The following is an 18,155-nucleotide window of genomic DNA, read 5'->3' as shown; positions in this document are numbered from 1 at the left end:
GTCTCCTTGTCTCCAACCTTTCACACCTTCCCAACATTCAAACCCATCACACTTGTCTTGAAAGAAAACACATACCCTGGGACAACCCTGGTAGTCAGGTGGTTAAGAATCCACCTGCCAATGCGGAGGATGTGGGTTCGATCCCTGGTCCAGGAACTAAGATCCCACATGGCACAGGGCAACTAAGCCTGTGTGCCACAACTCCTGAGCCCACATGCTGCAACTCCTGAAGCTCAAGAGCCCTACAGCCTGTGCTCTGCAACAAGAGAATCCATTGCAATGAGAAGCCCATGCACCGTAACTGGAGAAAGCCCATGCAGAGCAACAAAGACCCAGCACAACCAAAAATAAATAACTTTTTTTTAAAGTTTAAAAAAAAAAACAAAACACATGCCCTCTCCAAGCTTCTATTTCCTGATATGCAAAATGGAAAGCCAAAAGTTCACCTCTTAGGCACTTGGGAAAATGACTATAAATAAGTGAAAAGTTCTTTCCAAACAGGCAGCGATATATGAATCTGACATAATAAAGGGAGCCAAAAAAGTAGAACTAATCCTATTTTTTTAAAAAGAGGTATTATACAATATTACCCAAATCACCTTCACATCTTCATCCCAGAAACCACAGTACCACCCCAATACTGCCTAGGATAAAAACAGGACAAACAGGAATTTGTTAAAGATTTTAAGATAAAAGTTCCATCTAGTTGGTTAAATGCTGAACAGGTGTACTGCAGCAAGCAGGCCGTCTTTCTGATTGATTAAATTGTTCAAGTCTGTCTGTTTGGGTTTTTTCACATTCATTTACTTACTCATTTGGCTGCACTGGGACTTAGTTGCTCCACAGACTTGTGGGGTTTTAGTTCAGCAACCAGGGATCAAATCCACATCTGCTTTGATGGAAGACAGTCTTAACCAATGGACCGTCAGGGAAGTCCCTGTTTGGTTATTTTATTGATCCTTGTTTACCATCCGGTGACTCCCTTCAATACCAATTCATGCAGAAAACACTGGATATAGAATCCCCAATTCTCCAAAGGTCATTTTCTCCTACAATCAGCCTGCAGCCAGGCCAGCACAGCCAACATTGATACTCAGGAAATGCTGGCTGAATAAATGAATAAATGCCTCAGAACTACCAGATAGTTATTTCCAGTGCTACAAGAGCAGATCTGGATTCTAAACCAGGCAACTTTCATAGTAAACACCCTTCCTCGAGTGTAACTGCAACTCCACCTTCCGCAATCCCATCCCACTTCTAAGTGTTCCTAATCCTATAATAAAGGGATCACCCATACACCACTCACCTGTCATGGGGGAGTTTTTAAATGACTGATTTCCAATAGGACTCAAAGCTTTTTGTGTACACTAGATTTTAAGGACACTTTTGGAACATTTCAAAAAGCACTTTGACCAGAAGTGTCAAGAGCTTTAAAATGGCTTTCCTCTGGTCTCATAATTCTATTTTGGATAACCTGACTTAGGAAAATAACCCCAGAACTCATCATTAAGTCCTCCTGGCTGTATGCAGCCCATACAGCTGAATCAGGCTGTTTTAAAGACAGGGTCTTGGGGTTGAAGAGATGTTACCTTACGTTTGAGGGTGAATTTAACACATAAAGCCTTCAAACTAATTATGAAAGGAGAACCGGCTTCACGCAGTTACACTGCAGGACTGAGAGACCTTATAATCGAAACTGGACACCCTGTGCTCTTTTTGTAAATTGAAATGTTTCTCTGGTGAGTAATTACCAAGCATCCACCATTGATTTCCAAACTAATGATACTGATATCACTGTCTGCTTAACCAGAACACACCGTGGGGAGCATTTGAGCAACATTTATTTACTGCAGGAAAAAAACAAGTAGCAATCTGCTTTAGATTTACCAGCACAACATGAGAGAAACAGAAAAGAAACAACCTAAGCATTGCCAGGCTCTTCCTGACTCCTTGTTCTTTAGTCAAACCCCTCAGCCTGCCTCCTGGAAACTACTTCTTCTCTGTTTTGTTATTGTTCAGTCGCTAAGTCGTGTCTCTTCCCGACCCCACCAGCTGCAGCACGCCAGGCTCCTCTGTCCTTCACCATCTCCTGGAGTTTGCTCAAATCCAAGTCCATTGAGTCAGTGATGCCATCCAACCATCTCATCCTCTACCATCCCCTTATCCTTTTGCCTTCAGTCTTTCCCAGAATCAGGGTCTTTTCTAAGAAGCTGGCTCTTCACATCAGGGGGCCAAAGTACTGGAGCTTCAGCTTCAGCAACAACCCTTCCAATGAATGTTCAGGGTTGATTTCCCTCAGGATTGACTAGTTTGATCTCCCTGAAGTCCAAGGGACTCCCCAGTCTTCTCCAGTAGCACAATTTGAAAGCATCCATTCTTTGGTGCTCAGCCTTCTATATGGTCCAGCTCGCATCCATACATGACTACTGGAAAAACCATAGCTTTGACTGTACAGACCTTTGTCAACAAAGAGATGTCTCTGCTTTTTAATACATTGCCTAGGTTTGTCACTGCTTCTCCTCCGGAGAGACAGCAAAGGGGAGTGAAACAAACAGACGGAGACTGGGCTTGGCCCCACCACTAACTAGGCAGCCATCTAATTACAGACAAATTGATTTACTTCTCTAAGTTTGTGTCTTACCCTGTAAAATGGTAAAGTGGGGGTGACAAGGGTATAGACATCAGGGTCAGAGTGAGGACTGAATGAGATCATCCAATGTGTACTATGATTTCTCCTATCCTGCTGAACCTACCCTGGAGCCCTCTCCTCACACCTCCAAACCACCCATCCTATTCAGTCAAATCACACTGCTTTCCACTGCCTTGAGCACAAAGCCCACAGACCTATGGCAGAGCATGAAAGGGCCTCCAGGACCCTGCCCCTGCCCTCCCTGTCTATTTCAGCCCCCTGTAATTCCTACCCAACTCCACTCTCAACATACCAAACGCTTCTAAGACTCCCCTAACTTGCCAGGTTCCCCCAACACCTACTCCCTCCACACGTGCAATGCTTCAAATTCTGGCTCTCTTGTTCTTGGTTATCACTCCCACCGTTCAAATTCTCTTTGGCTTTACATCCTGCTGCAGAGGGAGGGAGATAGAAAACCATCCTGGTATTCTAGTCAGACTAAACATATCCCACTGGAAGATATCTTCTTACACAATGATAGCGATTAGTTATCAAGGACATACTATATGGCAGACAGTAAAATAAAGGCTTTTGATGGATTAACTTACTGAATCTTTATAACAACTTTATACAGCAGTTAATGTTATTACCTCCCACTGAAGCACAGAGAGTGAAATAACGTGCCCAGACAGACAAGCTGAGATTGTGTGACTCCGTGAAAACTAGTGAAAATTACTCAAAAAGCAGTCTTCCGGTAGGAGTGCTGTGGTCCAGTTCTACAGCTGATGCTCTTCAGGACTAGAGCATCCTGCTTCCTCTACAGTAACAACTAAGGCAGTTTAGTGTGAAGCAGAATGATGACTGGGCAGAAAGCAGCTTGGGAATATGTATGGATTAACCCCCAAAGAAAATCCCCCAAAAATATAAAAAAGAAGAGCCAGGTGGTAAGAAACCCATCACTGAATTTAGTACACTGTGCCCAATAGTAAGGGAACACACGGGACACAAATGGGAACTCTGCTGAGACCACATAATAATGAAAATCAAAAACTGGTGGCTGATTTTCATGCTGTACTTCAGTTGGAAATATATATATATATATGTATTTTCCCCCTAAATCTAATGACTTTATGAGATTTCTAGGAGAAACCTGAAATATCTTAAGCCAGCTGCTTGAAGTTCATAAAGTCCAGAATCATTTCATTTCAAAAAATAATTTACATGGATGTCCAAATTTTCCCTTAGTGCTTTTTCTCCAGCGCCCTCTAATGGACACAAGATGAAAAGGCAAAGAAAAAATACACCCACAAACTACTCCAAAGCCTTACAGTACATGTGAAATCTGCTAAAAGTAGATCTATGTGTTCTCCACACACACACCACACACACACACACACACACACACGTACAGTGTTAACTATATGAAATGGTCAATGTGTTAACTTGACCATGGAAAGCATTTCACAATGTTTACATATATTAAATCATCACATTATACACCCAAAAAGAATCACATTACACAACCTAAGTATATAAAATTTTGTCAATCATATCTTAATGAAGTTGGAAACAAATTATCCCACAAATCTTCACCTACTACAAATAAAGCTATAAATGTGCTCAGTTGCTCAATCGTATACAACTCTTTGCGACCTCAGGCTCCTCTGTCCATGGGATTTCCTAGGCAAGAATACTGGAGTGAGGGGCTGCCACTTCCTACTCTAGGGGATCTTCCTGACCCAGGGATCGAATCTGTATCTCTTGCATCTCTTGCATTGGCAGGCAGATTCTTTACCACTAGCGCCACCTGGGAAGCCCTAAAGCTACAAACATCTGCTCTTAACTTGGTAGATCCAGAAATCTACCTAAATCAGGCATCTCACACACTGAAATTTATCCTATTTTAAGACAATTTCACTGTGAAAATTACTCAGATTTTTATTAAGAGTCATAAAATTATACATTTGCTTTGACCCAGTAACTCAACTCAGGGAATATGTAAACCAAGAAAATATCAATACTTCCTTCTAAGTGAAAAAGGTCTCAGTTCAGTTCAGTCACTCAGTTGTGTCCAACTCTTTGTAACCCCAGGAATTGCAGCACACCAGGCCTCCCTGTCCATCACCAACTTCCAGAGTTCATCCAAACTCATGTGCATCGAGTCGGTGATGCCATCTAGCCATCTCATCCTCTGTCGTCCCCTTCTCCTCCTGCCTCCAATCCCTCCCAGCATCAGAGTCTTTTCCAATGAGTCAACCCTTCACATGAGGTAGCTGAAGTATTGGAGTTTCAGCCTCAGCATCAGTCCTTCCAAAGAACACCCAGGACTGGTCTCCTTTAGGATGGACTGGTTGGATCTCCTTGCAGTCCAAGAGACTCTCAAGAGTCTTCTCCAGCACCACAGTTCAAAAGCATCAATTCTTTGGCACTCAGCTTTCTTCACAGTCCAACTCTCACATCCATACATGACCACTGGAAAAACCATAGCCTTGACTAGACAGACCTTCACTGCCAAAGTAATGTCTCTGGTTTTTAATATGCTAAGGGTCTCAGACCAGTGCTAATTACAATGGCAGAAAAGCTAAAACAGACTAAATGACCAACTCCAACAGAATGCCTAAGCAAATTTAAAATGTCTAAGCATATTTACTTCTCATTTCAATCTGTCAGACTTCCGGAGACTATAATGCGTTTGCACACACAGGTTCCCACCTCACTCAGTGCTGTGAGGAGAGCAGAGGTTAAGATCCACGTTCCGTAGACAAGGGGATTAAGGCCAGAGAAGATTACGCATTGCCCTTAAGGCACCAAGTTACAAGCCAGTTGGCCCAGACCCTGAACCTACATCTCACACACTTGTCATTCTTAATAACTTCTCTACTACGGCTTCTAAAGGCTTTCCCGGCAGCTCAGCAGTAAAGAATCCACCAGCAATGCAGGAGACGCAGGTTCTATACCTGGGTCAGGAAGATCCTCTGGAGGAGGGCATGGCAACTCACTCCAGTATTCTTGCTTGGAAAATCCCACGGACAGAGGAGCCTGGAGGGCTACACAGTCCATAGGGTCACACAGAGTTGGACACGACTGAAGCAACTTAGCAGGCACGCATGCAGGGCTTCTAAAATACAAAAGCTACTAAAAATGACAGCAGCAACACCAACACACAGAAATATCAGGAAGAAAGTAACAAAATGCTGCAACAGGAACAATCCCAATTTTAAGTTTGGAAAATAATTTCATTGTAGTTTAGAGTCTGACACACAGTATTTTGGGGTTATGAACTTTACCAAAGAAGCCAAATAACCCAATAAAAGCATGGGTAAATGATCCTGTTTAGTAAAGAATTTTGCCTTGGGACCTCCCTGGCTGCCCAGCTAAGACTTCACCGTCCAATGCGGGGAATGTAGTCTGATCCCTGGCTGGGGAGCAAAGAGCCCACATGCCTTGTAGCAGAAAACCCAAAACATAAAACAGAAGCAATACAGTAACAAATTCAATAAAGATTTTTAAAATGGTCCACAGCAGAAAGAAAAAAGGGGCTTCCCCAGTGGTCCAGTGGTTAAGAGTCTGCCTGCCAATGCAGAGGACATTGGTTCAATCCCTGCTCGTAGGAGAGCCCGTGCACCACAACTACTGAGCCAGCATCAACAGCTCTTGAGCCACGACTGCTGAACCCACACAGCCTAGAGCCTGTGCGCTGCAAAAAGAGACGCCCCCACAATGAGAAGCACACGCACCACAACGAAGAGTAGCCCCCATGCCCCACAGCTAGAGAAAGCCCATGAGCAGCAACAAAGACCCAGCACAGCCAAAAATAAACAAACCTTTGGGGAAAAAAGTCTTAAAAATAGAATTTCACCTTGCCCAAAGAGAAGTCGGGCCTGATTCCCATTCCTGGAAGGTAACCTCTAAACCCTGGGAACTTCCTGTGTGAGGCCAGTATCTTTGTTATTCACGGGAGGCACTGAACTGTTTATGCTAATAGGGTGACTCATGCCAAACTCTGGGGGCACTGTAATGAAGGCTGGGTTCAACCACGGGGGCAATCAATCAATCAGCCAAACCTACATAATGAGGGGCTTCCCTGGTGGCTCAGATGGTAAAGAACCCGCCTGCCATGCAGGAGAGCCGGGTTCCATCCCCGGGTTCGGAAGATCCCCTGGAGGAGGGCATAGCACCCCACTCCAGTATTCCTGCCTGGAGAATCCCATGGACAGAGGAGCCTGGCGGGCTACAGTCCATGGGGTCGCACAGAGTCAGACACGACTGAAGTGACTTAGCACAACAGCACATGTATAAAGTAGATGACTAAGAGAACCTACTGTGTAGCACAGCGAACTCTACTCAGCGCTCTGCAGTGACCTAAGTGGGAAGGAACTCCAAAAGAGAGGAGATATATGTATACGCGTAGCCAATTCACTTTGCTGTACAGCAGAGACTGACACAGCAGGGTGAAGCAACCATACTCCAATTAAAAAAAAAAAAAAAAGGTTTTCACAAAACCCATGTTACAACAGCAAAAAGCAAAGTATACAACTTGCAAAATAGGAGGACGAGAAATAAAACTGTCCAATTATGAGCTCACATGGACTATGCACCAAGAGACGATGCTGGCTGTCAACCAACTGCAGGATCCCAGCTCACTGTTTCCCAAAATTACAGTACCTTTTCTTTCTTCACATGATCCATCATCTTGCCGAGGTCTTCAACATCAATGACAGAATTTTGACTCTGATGGTCCTCAGTATCAGACTCTTCCTCACTGGTGCTCCCAAAGGGCTCTTCCTCCTGGAATATCAATTGTAAAAAGTAGCCAAGTGTCTAATAATCCTTCCCAAATTGTGAGTTCACTGAATGGACTTGAGATATCTTAGGCGAGAGGCCAGCCAGTTCCGAGTCAAATCTAAAGAAGCCCATCGCTCACACATCATCTATGGTTACTTTAAGAATATGGCAGAACCAATGCTGCAACAGAAACAGTATGGCCCACAAAGCTGGAAATATCTACCTGCTGGCCCTTTACCAAAAATGTTTCCTAATCTTCGATTTAAACAAAGAAGCAACCAGACTCAAGTGAGGAGTTAAATGAGGAAAAGGGAGGAATCGAGAATGGCTCTTTGGTTCCTTTCTTAAGTAACGGAGATAGTGGTGCTGTTTCCTAAGATGAGAAAGACTTGCCGAGAGACAGACCGGAAGAGCAGAGGGGAAGAGTTCCACTTTGAATTTGTCAAAGAGGAGATGCCTTAGACATCCAAGGAGAGATTTTAAAGAGGCAGCTGCAAACATGGAATGACAGGAACAAAGGTGGAGAGAAAGACAGGCAGTGAAAATGCAAAGTTGTTCCCGAAAGACACAAGCGACCAGTGGCCCAAAGGCAACAGCAGTGATACAGCCTGATAACACAAGCCTCAAAGGAACAGGGGTGTCTGAAGGAAGAAGTAAGAGAAACGTTTAGAATGTGAGGGATCAAAGAGAGGAATCTAGGATAACTCACAGCCTGCAAGTTTAAATGATCGGAGTCATTAAATAAGAGACGACGGAAGGAGTATGTGGTTAAAGGGTAAAAAGATTATGAGCTCAGCTCTGGACACACTTGACTTCTCCAGGCCCGTTTCCTCACCTGCACACTCGGGTAGAAACCTACTGGACTCCAGCAAGGCAACGACCAGAGAACAGGTTAAGGACAGCACCCAGCCCAGCATGGCTTAACCCAAGACCCTGCTGCCTCTAGAACATGCCCCATGTGAGTTTCAGCTCTTCCTTCCAACCAGAAGCCAAGAAACGCATTTCAGACAGAGGAAACGCATTTCCGAACACAGGAGGAAAACAGGGAGACATGGGCCCGTGGGCTCCGTACCTCGGCGTCTCCGTGATGCAATTCCTCCTGTGCGCGGGACCCTGGCTCCATCGCCTCTGAGCTGCGCTGGTTAGACTCACACTTGCCTTTCTTGCAGTTGCCCCTGCAGCGCTTTCTCTCTCCTTTGCGGAGTGCCTGCAGCCGGGAGATGAACTTGGCCTTCCAAGCTGTGAAGTCGGCCTCAATGCTGCCGTGCTTGCTTTTCACCACGTTGCCGTCGCCCTCCCCTCGGGTCATCACGCGATGAGCACCGAGCATCCAGAGCCACTTGTCCACATTCTTCCCCACCTGCGGGAGAAAGGGACGGGTGAGCGAGAACAGCCCTCCGGATCAGAAGATGCCAGTCTGCGCTGCGACAGCTGGGGCTCCCGCTGGGGGACTGTCCTCGGTGGCTGCCGGGAAGAAGGAATCGCTCCATCAAAAGGCCTTCAGGGTACAGATGTGGAAAACAGACACATAGACACAGTGGGGGAAGGAGAGTGGGTGAATTGGGAGATGAGCATTGGCATATACGCACTACCGTGTGTAAACAGACAGTTAGTGGGAAGCTGCCGCACAGCACAAGGAGCTCAGCTCGGTGCTCTGCGATGACCGGGAGCGGCAGGACGAAGGCTGGGGCTGAGGTTAAAGGCGGGGGATATATACACACACATAGCTGATTCCCACTGTGGTGTGCCAGGAACTGAAACAACACTGTAAAGCAATTATATTCCAATTTTAAAAAATGTTGAACAGGGGTTTGAAGAAAAAGGGGCCAGGTGCCCTCCAGCCCCATCCATCCAGGGGTACAGTTGATATATTCAGATAAGATTCTGCAGAAGTTTTTTTGTTTTGTTTTGTTTTTAATGAAGGGGGCGGACAAACTCTTTTCTTAAACTAGGAGCTAGTACCTAAAGAAGAACTTGAAAACGACTCTTCTAAGTAATGGTCAGAATGAAACCACTTGATAGCAAAATCAGTTTCTTCCAAAATGTATTAACACCTCTGGGGCCAAAGACCATTAAACAACAAGGTACAAACGGAACGCATCTGGCAAGACTCATGACTTCGTAGCCAGAAATGTGCTTTATTACGGTATGAAGCACTTCAGCTGAGGCACGGGAGTTATCAAGAAGCACAGTGAAGTGATCGAAAGTGATCACTTAAGTGATCAAAAACTTAACAGGCTTCCTGAGTGGCAAGGCAGTAAACAAAATATTTATGTATCTGAATTTTACCTTTGGCCTAATTCCTTTGAAAATATGGGGGTTGGTGGGGCGGTGGTGGCAGGTGGAGAACACACATCTTGAAAAGATAACTGGATGAAAATGTACCTACCTTGTTGAAGTGGCTCACGTACACAGAATTTCCCAGGCCAAACACCGCGTATCTCATCCCCTTCAGGTACGTTTTGCCAAATCGAAAGTCGTTGGCTGCTTCCTCCAGCCACTTGCAGAACCACTCGGCACTCTCAGGCGGTTGACCGTCAGTGTAGGTGGCAACCAGGAAGGCACAAACATTTTTACTAGTAACCTAACCAAGAAAAGTCATTATTTCAGAAGAGTGGCCGAGACGCAAGTTATCTCAATCAAGAAAATCCTTTCTGAAATGCTGACATTCACAACACCGTAGCCTCTAAGGGTGCTTTTAGAAATGTTACTTATTTTCAGAAGAGAAAGAAAACACAGCCAGGGGAGAAAGCCCAGCCCTCTATTCCTGCCAACACACCTCCTGGTGCCCCTCACCCTATACTCCATCCCATTTTCCAGCTTCTGTTTGTCCTATTAGAAACTAAAGCCAAATCAGTCAGGAAGAAATATAGAAATAGTTCTTAAAAATTCCCTGAAAAATTAAAACAATAATGCGTTAAGTGTGAAGTGACTTAACACTTGGCATCAACATCTCCATGGGAAACCAAAAATCACATCAATGGTCCTATGAGCCACAGAATTTCATCTGCTTGAGTATGTCTCCACAGATCCAAGCCAGGAACTAAGTTATAAGCTGTTGTTCAGTTGCTAGGTCATGTCTGACTCTGAGACCCCATGCACTACAGGCTTCCCTGTCCTTCACTATCTCCTGGAGTTTGCTCAAATTCATGTCCACTGAGTCAGTGATGACACCCTACGATCTTATCCTCTGTCACCCCCAAGTAACCCTTTATGATAATTAAGTACCCAAGCTTGTTAATAATTTTTTTAATTTATTTATTTGGCCACGGTGGGTCTTGGTTGTAGCACACAGGATCTTGAGTTGTGGCTCACGGACTCTCCAGTTGTGGTGCTTGGGCTCCAGAGCACATGGACGCAGTAGCTGTGGCACGTGGGATCTTAGTTCCTTACCAGGGATTGAACCCATGTCCCCTGCATTGCAAGGTGGATTCTTAACTACTGGGCCACCAAGAAAGCCCTGCTAATAATTTTCTAACAAATAATTTCAAGTAGATTCAAGCTCACTCATTTGCATTCCAATGTGTTCCTGGGGAAAAAGAAAATGGACATGTACAGCCAAAAGTTTCTCTACTAAGAAAGGACTGGCAAGCCATAGCCCACAGGCCCAATCCTGCTTGCTGCCTGCTTTTGTAAATAAAATTTTACTGGAACACTGTCACACTCACTCATTTGCGTATTACCTCTGGCTGCTTTGTCTCAAAGACAGAACTCCATAGCTGCCTGGCCCACAAAGCTCAACATATTTCCCAAGTGGCCCTTTACAGAAAAGGTTTGTGGACGCCTGTTCCAAGGGCTTCTCCAGCTTGAGCTGCTCCAGAATCACCTGGGGCACTTGTTCAAACACAGTCCCACCAGGTCCAGATTCTGCTTCAGTGAGGTTAGGCCAGGACCTGAGACTCTGCAATCCTGATGAGTCCCCAGGAGAGGCTGATACTGCCAGTTCAAGGACCACACCTGAACAACCTCTGCTGTGGGCCAAACTCCCTACCTACACGCGGCTGGAGGAGGGGGCGGGCATTCCTTAGGTGAAGAAATTAAGCTCTCACAGATATGATGTAATGCCTGGAGGTCACGCAGGCACTAAGAGATTTCTTTAACTCCAAAACCCACACTACTTCTGTTATCCAAGTGGCCCCTGATCTTTCACTAGGCTGACATGTGGTTCACATACCCGGCACCCGGCTGTGTGTGACAAACCTCCTTGGTGATGAGATTCGAAACAGGAGGGAACTTCATACCAAGCTTTCAGTCTAACACCCCAGAGGGACCAGCCCCAACCCCTCCAGAGCCAGCACCCTCACCACATGCTCGGCACCTCTCACTGATCCTGAAAGCTCAACCAGTGGAAATCCCTTAGCATGAAAATTAAATTTTGTCTGAAGAGCCTATTTATCCCAGAACACAAGAGGTCAATTAAAATTGAAAGTTGTGACCAAAGGAAAAATAAGATAATTACCAACCTCTTCTACGAGACAGTCATCTGGGTCATAGTCCTTCAGATTAATCACTGCCACAGGCAGATCGAGGGAGCTAAGTGCTTCGGCCAGAATTGTCGCAAATCCCTAACAGGAGGGGGAAAAAAAATCAAATACAGTCTCCAATAAACTAAATAAGCGAAACATACAGTCTTCATTTACTCCTGTTGGCCAGGGAAGGAGACATTTATCAGGAAAAACTTTCCCACTTGACTGACAGTTATCACCATAAACACAAATACTATTCTCACTTCTACCGTTTTCTCGAGCATCTTTACAGAGATCAATCATTCAGCTGTGCTGTTCTCGCTCTACAAGTACACAGAAGGGATTCGATCTCAACTGGCTTTCTGACATTCAGGCTGATTTGCCCTTCTACAATAAACATATAGACGGAGAAGAAATACTAAAGAGGGGAGAGCATGGGAAATGTGAGAACTGTGAACACAATTCTGGAAGAGAGAAGCCAAACAGAAGTAGACTGACAAGCAGAAGAAAGCCTCAGCGGAAACAGAAAACCAGAGGGGCTCTGGGATCTGTCAGTCCCCATGACAAAAATGGGAGGGAGCCATGGGCCCCAAGAGAACCAGTCAGCAGAGAACCTACATATGGGGGCAGTGAATCCAGAGCTGCTGTGAGTGTTTGCCTTTTACCTCCAGGCGGACTCCGGCAAGCTCTTCTCCAAACAAAATGAACCAATGTTTGGAGAAGGCTACAACTTCTAGCCAGACGTTGGCACCCCAGGAAAAACCTCCTCCTCTTTTTGACTTGGTAGCCTAACACTTGGCTCACCAGCTGCCAGGACTAAAGCTAAGCCTGCTCTACAGGGATCAGCACACTAAGACCTGCAGGCAAAACCCAGCCCTTGTCTTTACAAGTGAAGGTTACTGGAATACCTGTTGCTCAGATGGTCAAGAATCTGCCTGCAATGTGGGAGACCGGAGTTCAGTCCCTGAGTCAGGAAGATCCCCTGGAGAAGGGAATGGCAGCCCACTCGGGTATTCTTCCCAGGAGAATCCCAGGGACAGAGGAGCCTGGCGGGCTACAGTCCATGAGGTCTCAAAGAGTCGGACACGACTGAGTGATGAACACTCCTTCAATACACTCATGCTCATTTATTTACAAATTATCTATGGCCTCTTCCACAAGGTATCAGCAGAGCTGAACAGCTTCAGCAAAGACCACACAGTCTATGAAACCTAAAAATCTAAAAAATTACATGCCAAATAAAATATCTAGCCCTTTACAGAAAAACTCTGATAAACAGAACTGAAAGCTCTAGATAATATGATCCCTTGGGAGGGAAGTGAGTGCAGATAAAGACACAGTCTGAAGAACTGTACCCTAAGATGCTCCTATCTTTGGAGGGCAAAAAGATGGGTAGAAATCCACCAATGATAGTGAGGAAGGTGAGCCTCAGCATAGGAGGAGGAGAACCTAGAGACCAGTGTCCCAAAGTTCAATGAAGAAAGTAGGTCAACAAGGAAGGCATTGTCATGCAGCTAACATGTCAAGGAAGATGAAGACTGAGGATGAATTAGCCACATGCAAGTCACTGGGAACAGGCTGGGGCACGCAAGCCTACCTGGAGTGGGTCAAGAAAAACAGAACAAAGACCAGAGACGGCAAGCACAGACAACATTCTCAAGGAATAATACTATACCAAAAAAAAAAAATCGAGGTGGTAGTTAGAGGGGGATGTGGGGCCAACAGGCAATAGGTCACAATGGCATACCCTGACCCACCTCGCACAGAGCTTCCAGCAAGAACTTACAACTGGAGAAAACAAATCTATTTGGAGTTGAGAAAATCCACACCAGTTACCCCATTGTTTCCCCCCCCAGTACGAACAGAAAACCATGGATCACCAAGACCATGATGAGAACAAGCAGGAGGAAAGAGAAATATCAACAGAAACTCTGAGGAAGTGGCTAAATCATGGGACTGACAAAGGAACTCGCTGAAATGTATTTTTAAATTATGAAATAGATGCTATAAAAATTGCACAGGATAGAATTTTTACAATTAAAAACACTATAACCAAACTAAGACATTAAAAAAAAAAAAGGTTTGGGGGACTTCTCTGGTGGTCCAGTGGCTAAGATTCCACACTCTCAATGCAGGGAATCCAGATTTAATCTCTAGTCAGAGAAATAGACCCCACATACCCAAATGAAGATCCCCCATGCCTCATCTAAGACCCAGCTCAGCCAAATAAATAAATAAATAAATTTTTTAAAGGTTTGGAGTTAAAATTCAAGAAAAAGTACAAGAGAAAGGATTTGAAATGCAGCATGTATGTATGCTAAGACACTTCAGTCGTATCCAACTCTCTGCAACCCTATGGACTGTAGCCCGCCAGGCTCCTCTTTCCATGAGATTCTCCAGGCAAGAATACTGGAGTGGGTTGCCATGCTCTCCTGTAGGGGATCTTCCCAACCCAGGGATCGAACCCACGACTCTTACATCTCCTGCATTGAGAGGTGGGTTCTTTACCACTGTGACTCCCTTGAAACACAGACCATCCAAAAGGTCCAACATCCAACAGTTGCAGAAATAAAGCACAGAGAAAACAAGGGGGAAAAAAGTGGACCCAAGAAATATTAGCAGAATGCACACAAAATCTCCAAAACAAAACAGCACAAGTATCCAACAGTGTCTGAAAAAGACCCACCCTAGACCCGTCTCGCAGAAGCGCCAAAACATCGAGGACAAACAAATGATTCTAAAAGCTTCCAGGAACAACAACCAAAAAAATTCATCTACGAAGGAATGGGGCAACCAGCCTCCTCTTTAGCAACACTGCCTGCTAAAGACAAGGAAGTGACACTGTCAAAGTTGGAAGGAAAAACTTTTGACCTAGTCTTCTATACTCAGCCAAATATAAATCAACCAAATTCAAAGCCAAACAGAGAAATTCAGATGGCACACCTTTAAGGAGGGCCACTGAATTCATATCAACTATGCGGGCAACAACATTAGCATGCTGAGATCTGAGGAACTGACTGATAAAAGGAGTCAATAACTTTTATCTAGTTGGAATAAATCTAGAAACGTGGCCCAGCAGGTTCAAAAAATAACCCTGAGGAACTGAAAACATAAACAGTTAAAATAGATTCTCCAAAGTGTACTCTCAGTATGAACCCTCTGTACACGTGGATTTGTTACTATCTTCAAGTATTAACTGGATCTTTTTTAAAAAATGTAAAAGCATGCTTAAAGAGCATTTTAAGCATTCTCATTTTTTTATGAGAAACAAAAAAAGGACTCTGTTTTGGCAGCCCAGATGCCTTTCTTACATTTCTTCCTGTTTCATGCTCTGCTGCTGACAGTTGAACTGAATTATAAGTGACCTTCAATTAGGATACACAGCAGGACATACTGAAAACCTTTTAAAAAGTAGTATTCTACAAAACATACACAAGAGGGCAGTAAAACTCTCTATAATGCTCCACCAAAATAGCGACTTGAAATTTTCTATTTATTTTCATAAATTAGCCTTAGTATATTTTCCTAGAAAGCAATAAATAGCTGTGACTTTCATAACAAAAAAAGCAGGCAGCTTTCAGATACAACTAAAGCATCTTTCAGCTATATATCTGCATTTTGTACCTATACAGTATTCAACGTATATCATTAATACTTTTAACACTGTTAGAAATCAAAACAGATTTTAATTAAATAGATGTGTGAAGTTGTGAACATAAGGGCCCATACTGGACACTACTGCTACCATTTCTCACTAGCCTCTACGTCTATAGCCAATAACGGACTTGGAACTCCAAGTCTCCATTCTGCTGAGCAGAAGCAAGTTTTAGAACAAAGACCCTGCAAGACAGTGGCCACCAGACATTGAAGAACACTTTTCAGAGATTATCTTAAAAGATCAGGAGACCCAAGCAAAAGTGTCATATAAAGTTCTCACCTTTGCTGTGCCAGTCTGAGAACCATAAAATATCTTCACTCCAGACACAAAGACTTCCTTCTTTGGACGAAAGACATAGCCGTTTGTCATCAAATCCTGAGATGCTTTTGGAGTGGTTTTCTCCTGTAAGTTCTTGTTCTTGAAATAAACACAAAATCCATCAAATTTCAATCTTCTCCCAACTTCATTAGGGATGAACACTAGCTCAGATACTGACCCATTTTATTATTCTCTTAATCTTTCAATTGTACTCCTCTAATATTGACTCCTTGATATAATTAGGTTCTTTAAAACCAGGGACCACATTTCTCAAGACTATAATGATTTCCATTCCCTCCAGGATAAAACTACACATACTTTCACCTATAATGTGTTTTAGTGGAGTAATAGCACAAATTTATTTTCTGATTCTAATTAGTGGAAAGAAAAGAGACTACTACCATCCCTTAAAAGTGCTGAGCAGATTTTCGGTATTTGCAAAATTTAATTTTTCACTACAAAATCCTCCTGTATCTTAAGAATGCGATGTCCACAGTGCAGCAAAGAAAAGCTAAATAACTTAGTCTATAAAAATTGACAAGAGGGACTTCTCTGGTGGGCCAGTGGCTAGGACTCTGTGCTCCCAATGCAGGAGGCCCCCATTCAATCCTTGGTCAGGGAACTAGATTCCACATCCCACAACTAAGACCCAGTGCAGCCAAATAAACAACACTTTTTTTAATTGACAAGAAAAAAATGGGAGCATGAAAAAAGTATGTCTAGAGACTAAACATGAAAGTAATCAAAAGTTCTTTTTAGAATTCCCATATTTTTCTGGAAGCCTCAGAAAATCTGCACTCTGAAATCTCTATAAAATGTGATGCCAAATACTCTCCTGTGGGAAAAAAAACAACAACTCCACTCACCTGCTTCCTGATGACAATCTGGAAACAAATCCAAAGGCTAAAACCAAAGGCAAAGCCCAAGTATATGTAAAACCTGTTTATCCATAACGATATTAAAGGTGAGGAGAAGTCCCAGGTATCCAAAGCGGGATCTAAATTTAAAATGATCCGTATAAACAATTTTATTTATAAGGTTACACATACAATGATGCCCATCCTTATAAGCATTATAAAAGAAAAGCCAATCTTCATATTCAAAAACCCTGCTCAGATATCTGTTAAAAAAACACTAATAAAACAACACATACACATTATGTGATAACATGACATAATTATAATGATAAAATGTTAATTCAAAAAATTAAAAAAAATTTTCATTTAGATATAGCATTTGGAAGGAAAGGAATATAGTCAAAACATTGTACTAGAGTTAATTTTTCTTTTTGTTAGCTGCTCCATCAGAAAATCTTAAAATCATACTAAAAGTATTCCTTTTTTTTTTTTCTAATAATTTTATGAGACCCAAAGCTACTTGCAAAGGATTCTCAAATAACTGACCTCAAGCCCCACAGCTTTTAAGGGAGATTTGGATGGACCTGGCCTCAAAAGCTGAGTCGGCGGGCAATTTCAAAAGACGAAGTCTAAAATTTAGGGCTTACAGGTGCCACTCCGCCCTGGAAAGACCAAAATTCCTCAACACACGTGGGTAATGGGGAAAGGCAGTTTTCTCTGCGTTTCACCTGAGGTAGAAGCACAATTCTAAATTCTTCTCCTAACCTCAAAAGGCAAAAGCCAGGTCACAAGCAGGGATCTGTCCTCCCAAGCGCCCAGTGGCACCGATCCTGGCCGGAAAAGGGCAACACATTCTAGAGGAAGGGGCCCGAGGGTCTCAGAAAAATGATTTCCTCCCTTCCTGGCCCCACGAAACTTGCCCTTCTGGGGCCCTTACCCATTCTCCTCAGAGCCGGAGCCCTGCGGCCCGACAAGAGACCAGGTCTGCGGACCTAAGAAACTTAGGGTCCGGTGTGAATACTGGGAGGCCGCCAGAACTACCTCGCAGCACTAGCTGTGTGCCCGGAGCCAGAGTTGCTGAGGACAGCCATGCCAGTTGCAGATCGTCCCGATTGGCTCAGAGGGGGAAGGGGCGGGCCGAGGGGGAAGCTCCGCCCAGAGTTCAGTGGGAGCGAGCCAGAGCCCTCCGGGCCCTGCTAGGATTGGCTCAGAGGATAAAGGGGCGGGCCCAAAGGAAAGTACAGCCCAGAGCTCCCGGCAAGTAAGCGGGAGGGCTGCCAGCCCCAAACAAATGTCACTGAGAAGGAAGGCCTCAGTTCAGTTCAGTTCAGTCGCTCAGTCGTGTCCAGCTCTTCGCGACCCCATGAATCACAGCACGCCAGGCCTCCCTGTCCATCACCAACTCCCGGAGTTTACCCAAACTCATGTCCATCGAGTCGGTG

General features: G+C 44.2%; 1 protein-coding gene across 5 annotated transcripts in view; it reads right to left on the bottom strand.

The window, feature by feature from the left end:
• Positions 1-17,827, bottom strand: part of LOC101111335 (S-adenosyl-L-methionine-dependent tRNA 4-demethylwyosine synthase TYW1) — a 142,780-nt gene extending 124,953 nt beyond the window's left edge. For 3 of the 5 annotated variants that reach the window (XR_009598381.1, XM_004020949.6, XM_060405877.1), the window contains exons 1-7: positions 17,651-17,827; positions 16,723-16,853; positions 15,818-15,955; positions 11,878-11,979; positions 9,804-9,998; positions 8,487-8,774; positions 7,295-7,417 (exon numbers count right to left, since the gene is read on the bottom strand). Coding sequence is in view for 4 of the 5 variants with exons in the window: in XM_004020949.6 (XP_004020998.2) it covers positions 7,295-7,417; positions 8,487-8,774; positions 9,804-9,998; positions 11,878-11,979; positions 15,818-15,955; positions 16,723-16,853; positions 17,651-17,654 (981 nt within the window). In the remaining variant the exon portion in view is untranslated. Of the gene's footprint in view, positions 1-7,294; positions 7,418-8,486; positions 8,775-9,803; positions 9,999-11,877; positions 11,980-15,817; positions 15,956-16,722; positions 16,854-17,259; positions 17,374-17,650 lie in introns of those variants that run through there. The other 2 variants (XM_060405875.1, XM_060405876.1) reach the window with 2 other exon arrangements.
• Positions 17,828-18,155: the final 328 nt, after the last annotated feature.

Source organism: Ovis aries, chromosome 24 (genome assembly GCF_016772045.2).
Source record: "Ovis aries strain OAR_USU_Benz2616 breed Rambouillet chromosome 24, ARS-UI_Ramb_v3.0, whole genome shotgun sequence".
Taxonomy (NCBI): domain Eukaryota; kingdom Metazoa; phylum Chordata; class Mammalia; order Artiodactyla; family Bovidae; genus Ovis; species Ovis aries.
The sequence above is the reverse complement of the archived record's forward strand: the minus strand, read 5'-3'. Positions and strand labels throughout refer to the sequence as shown.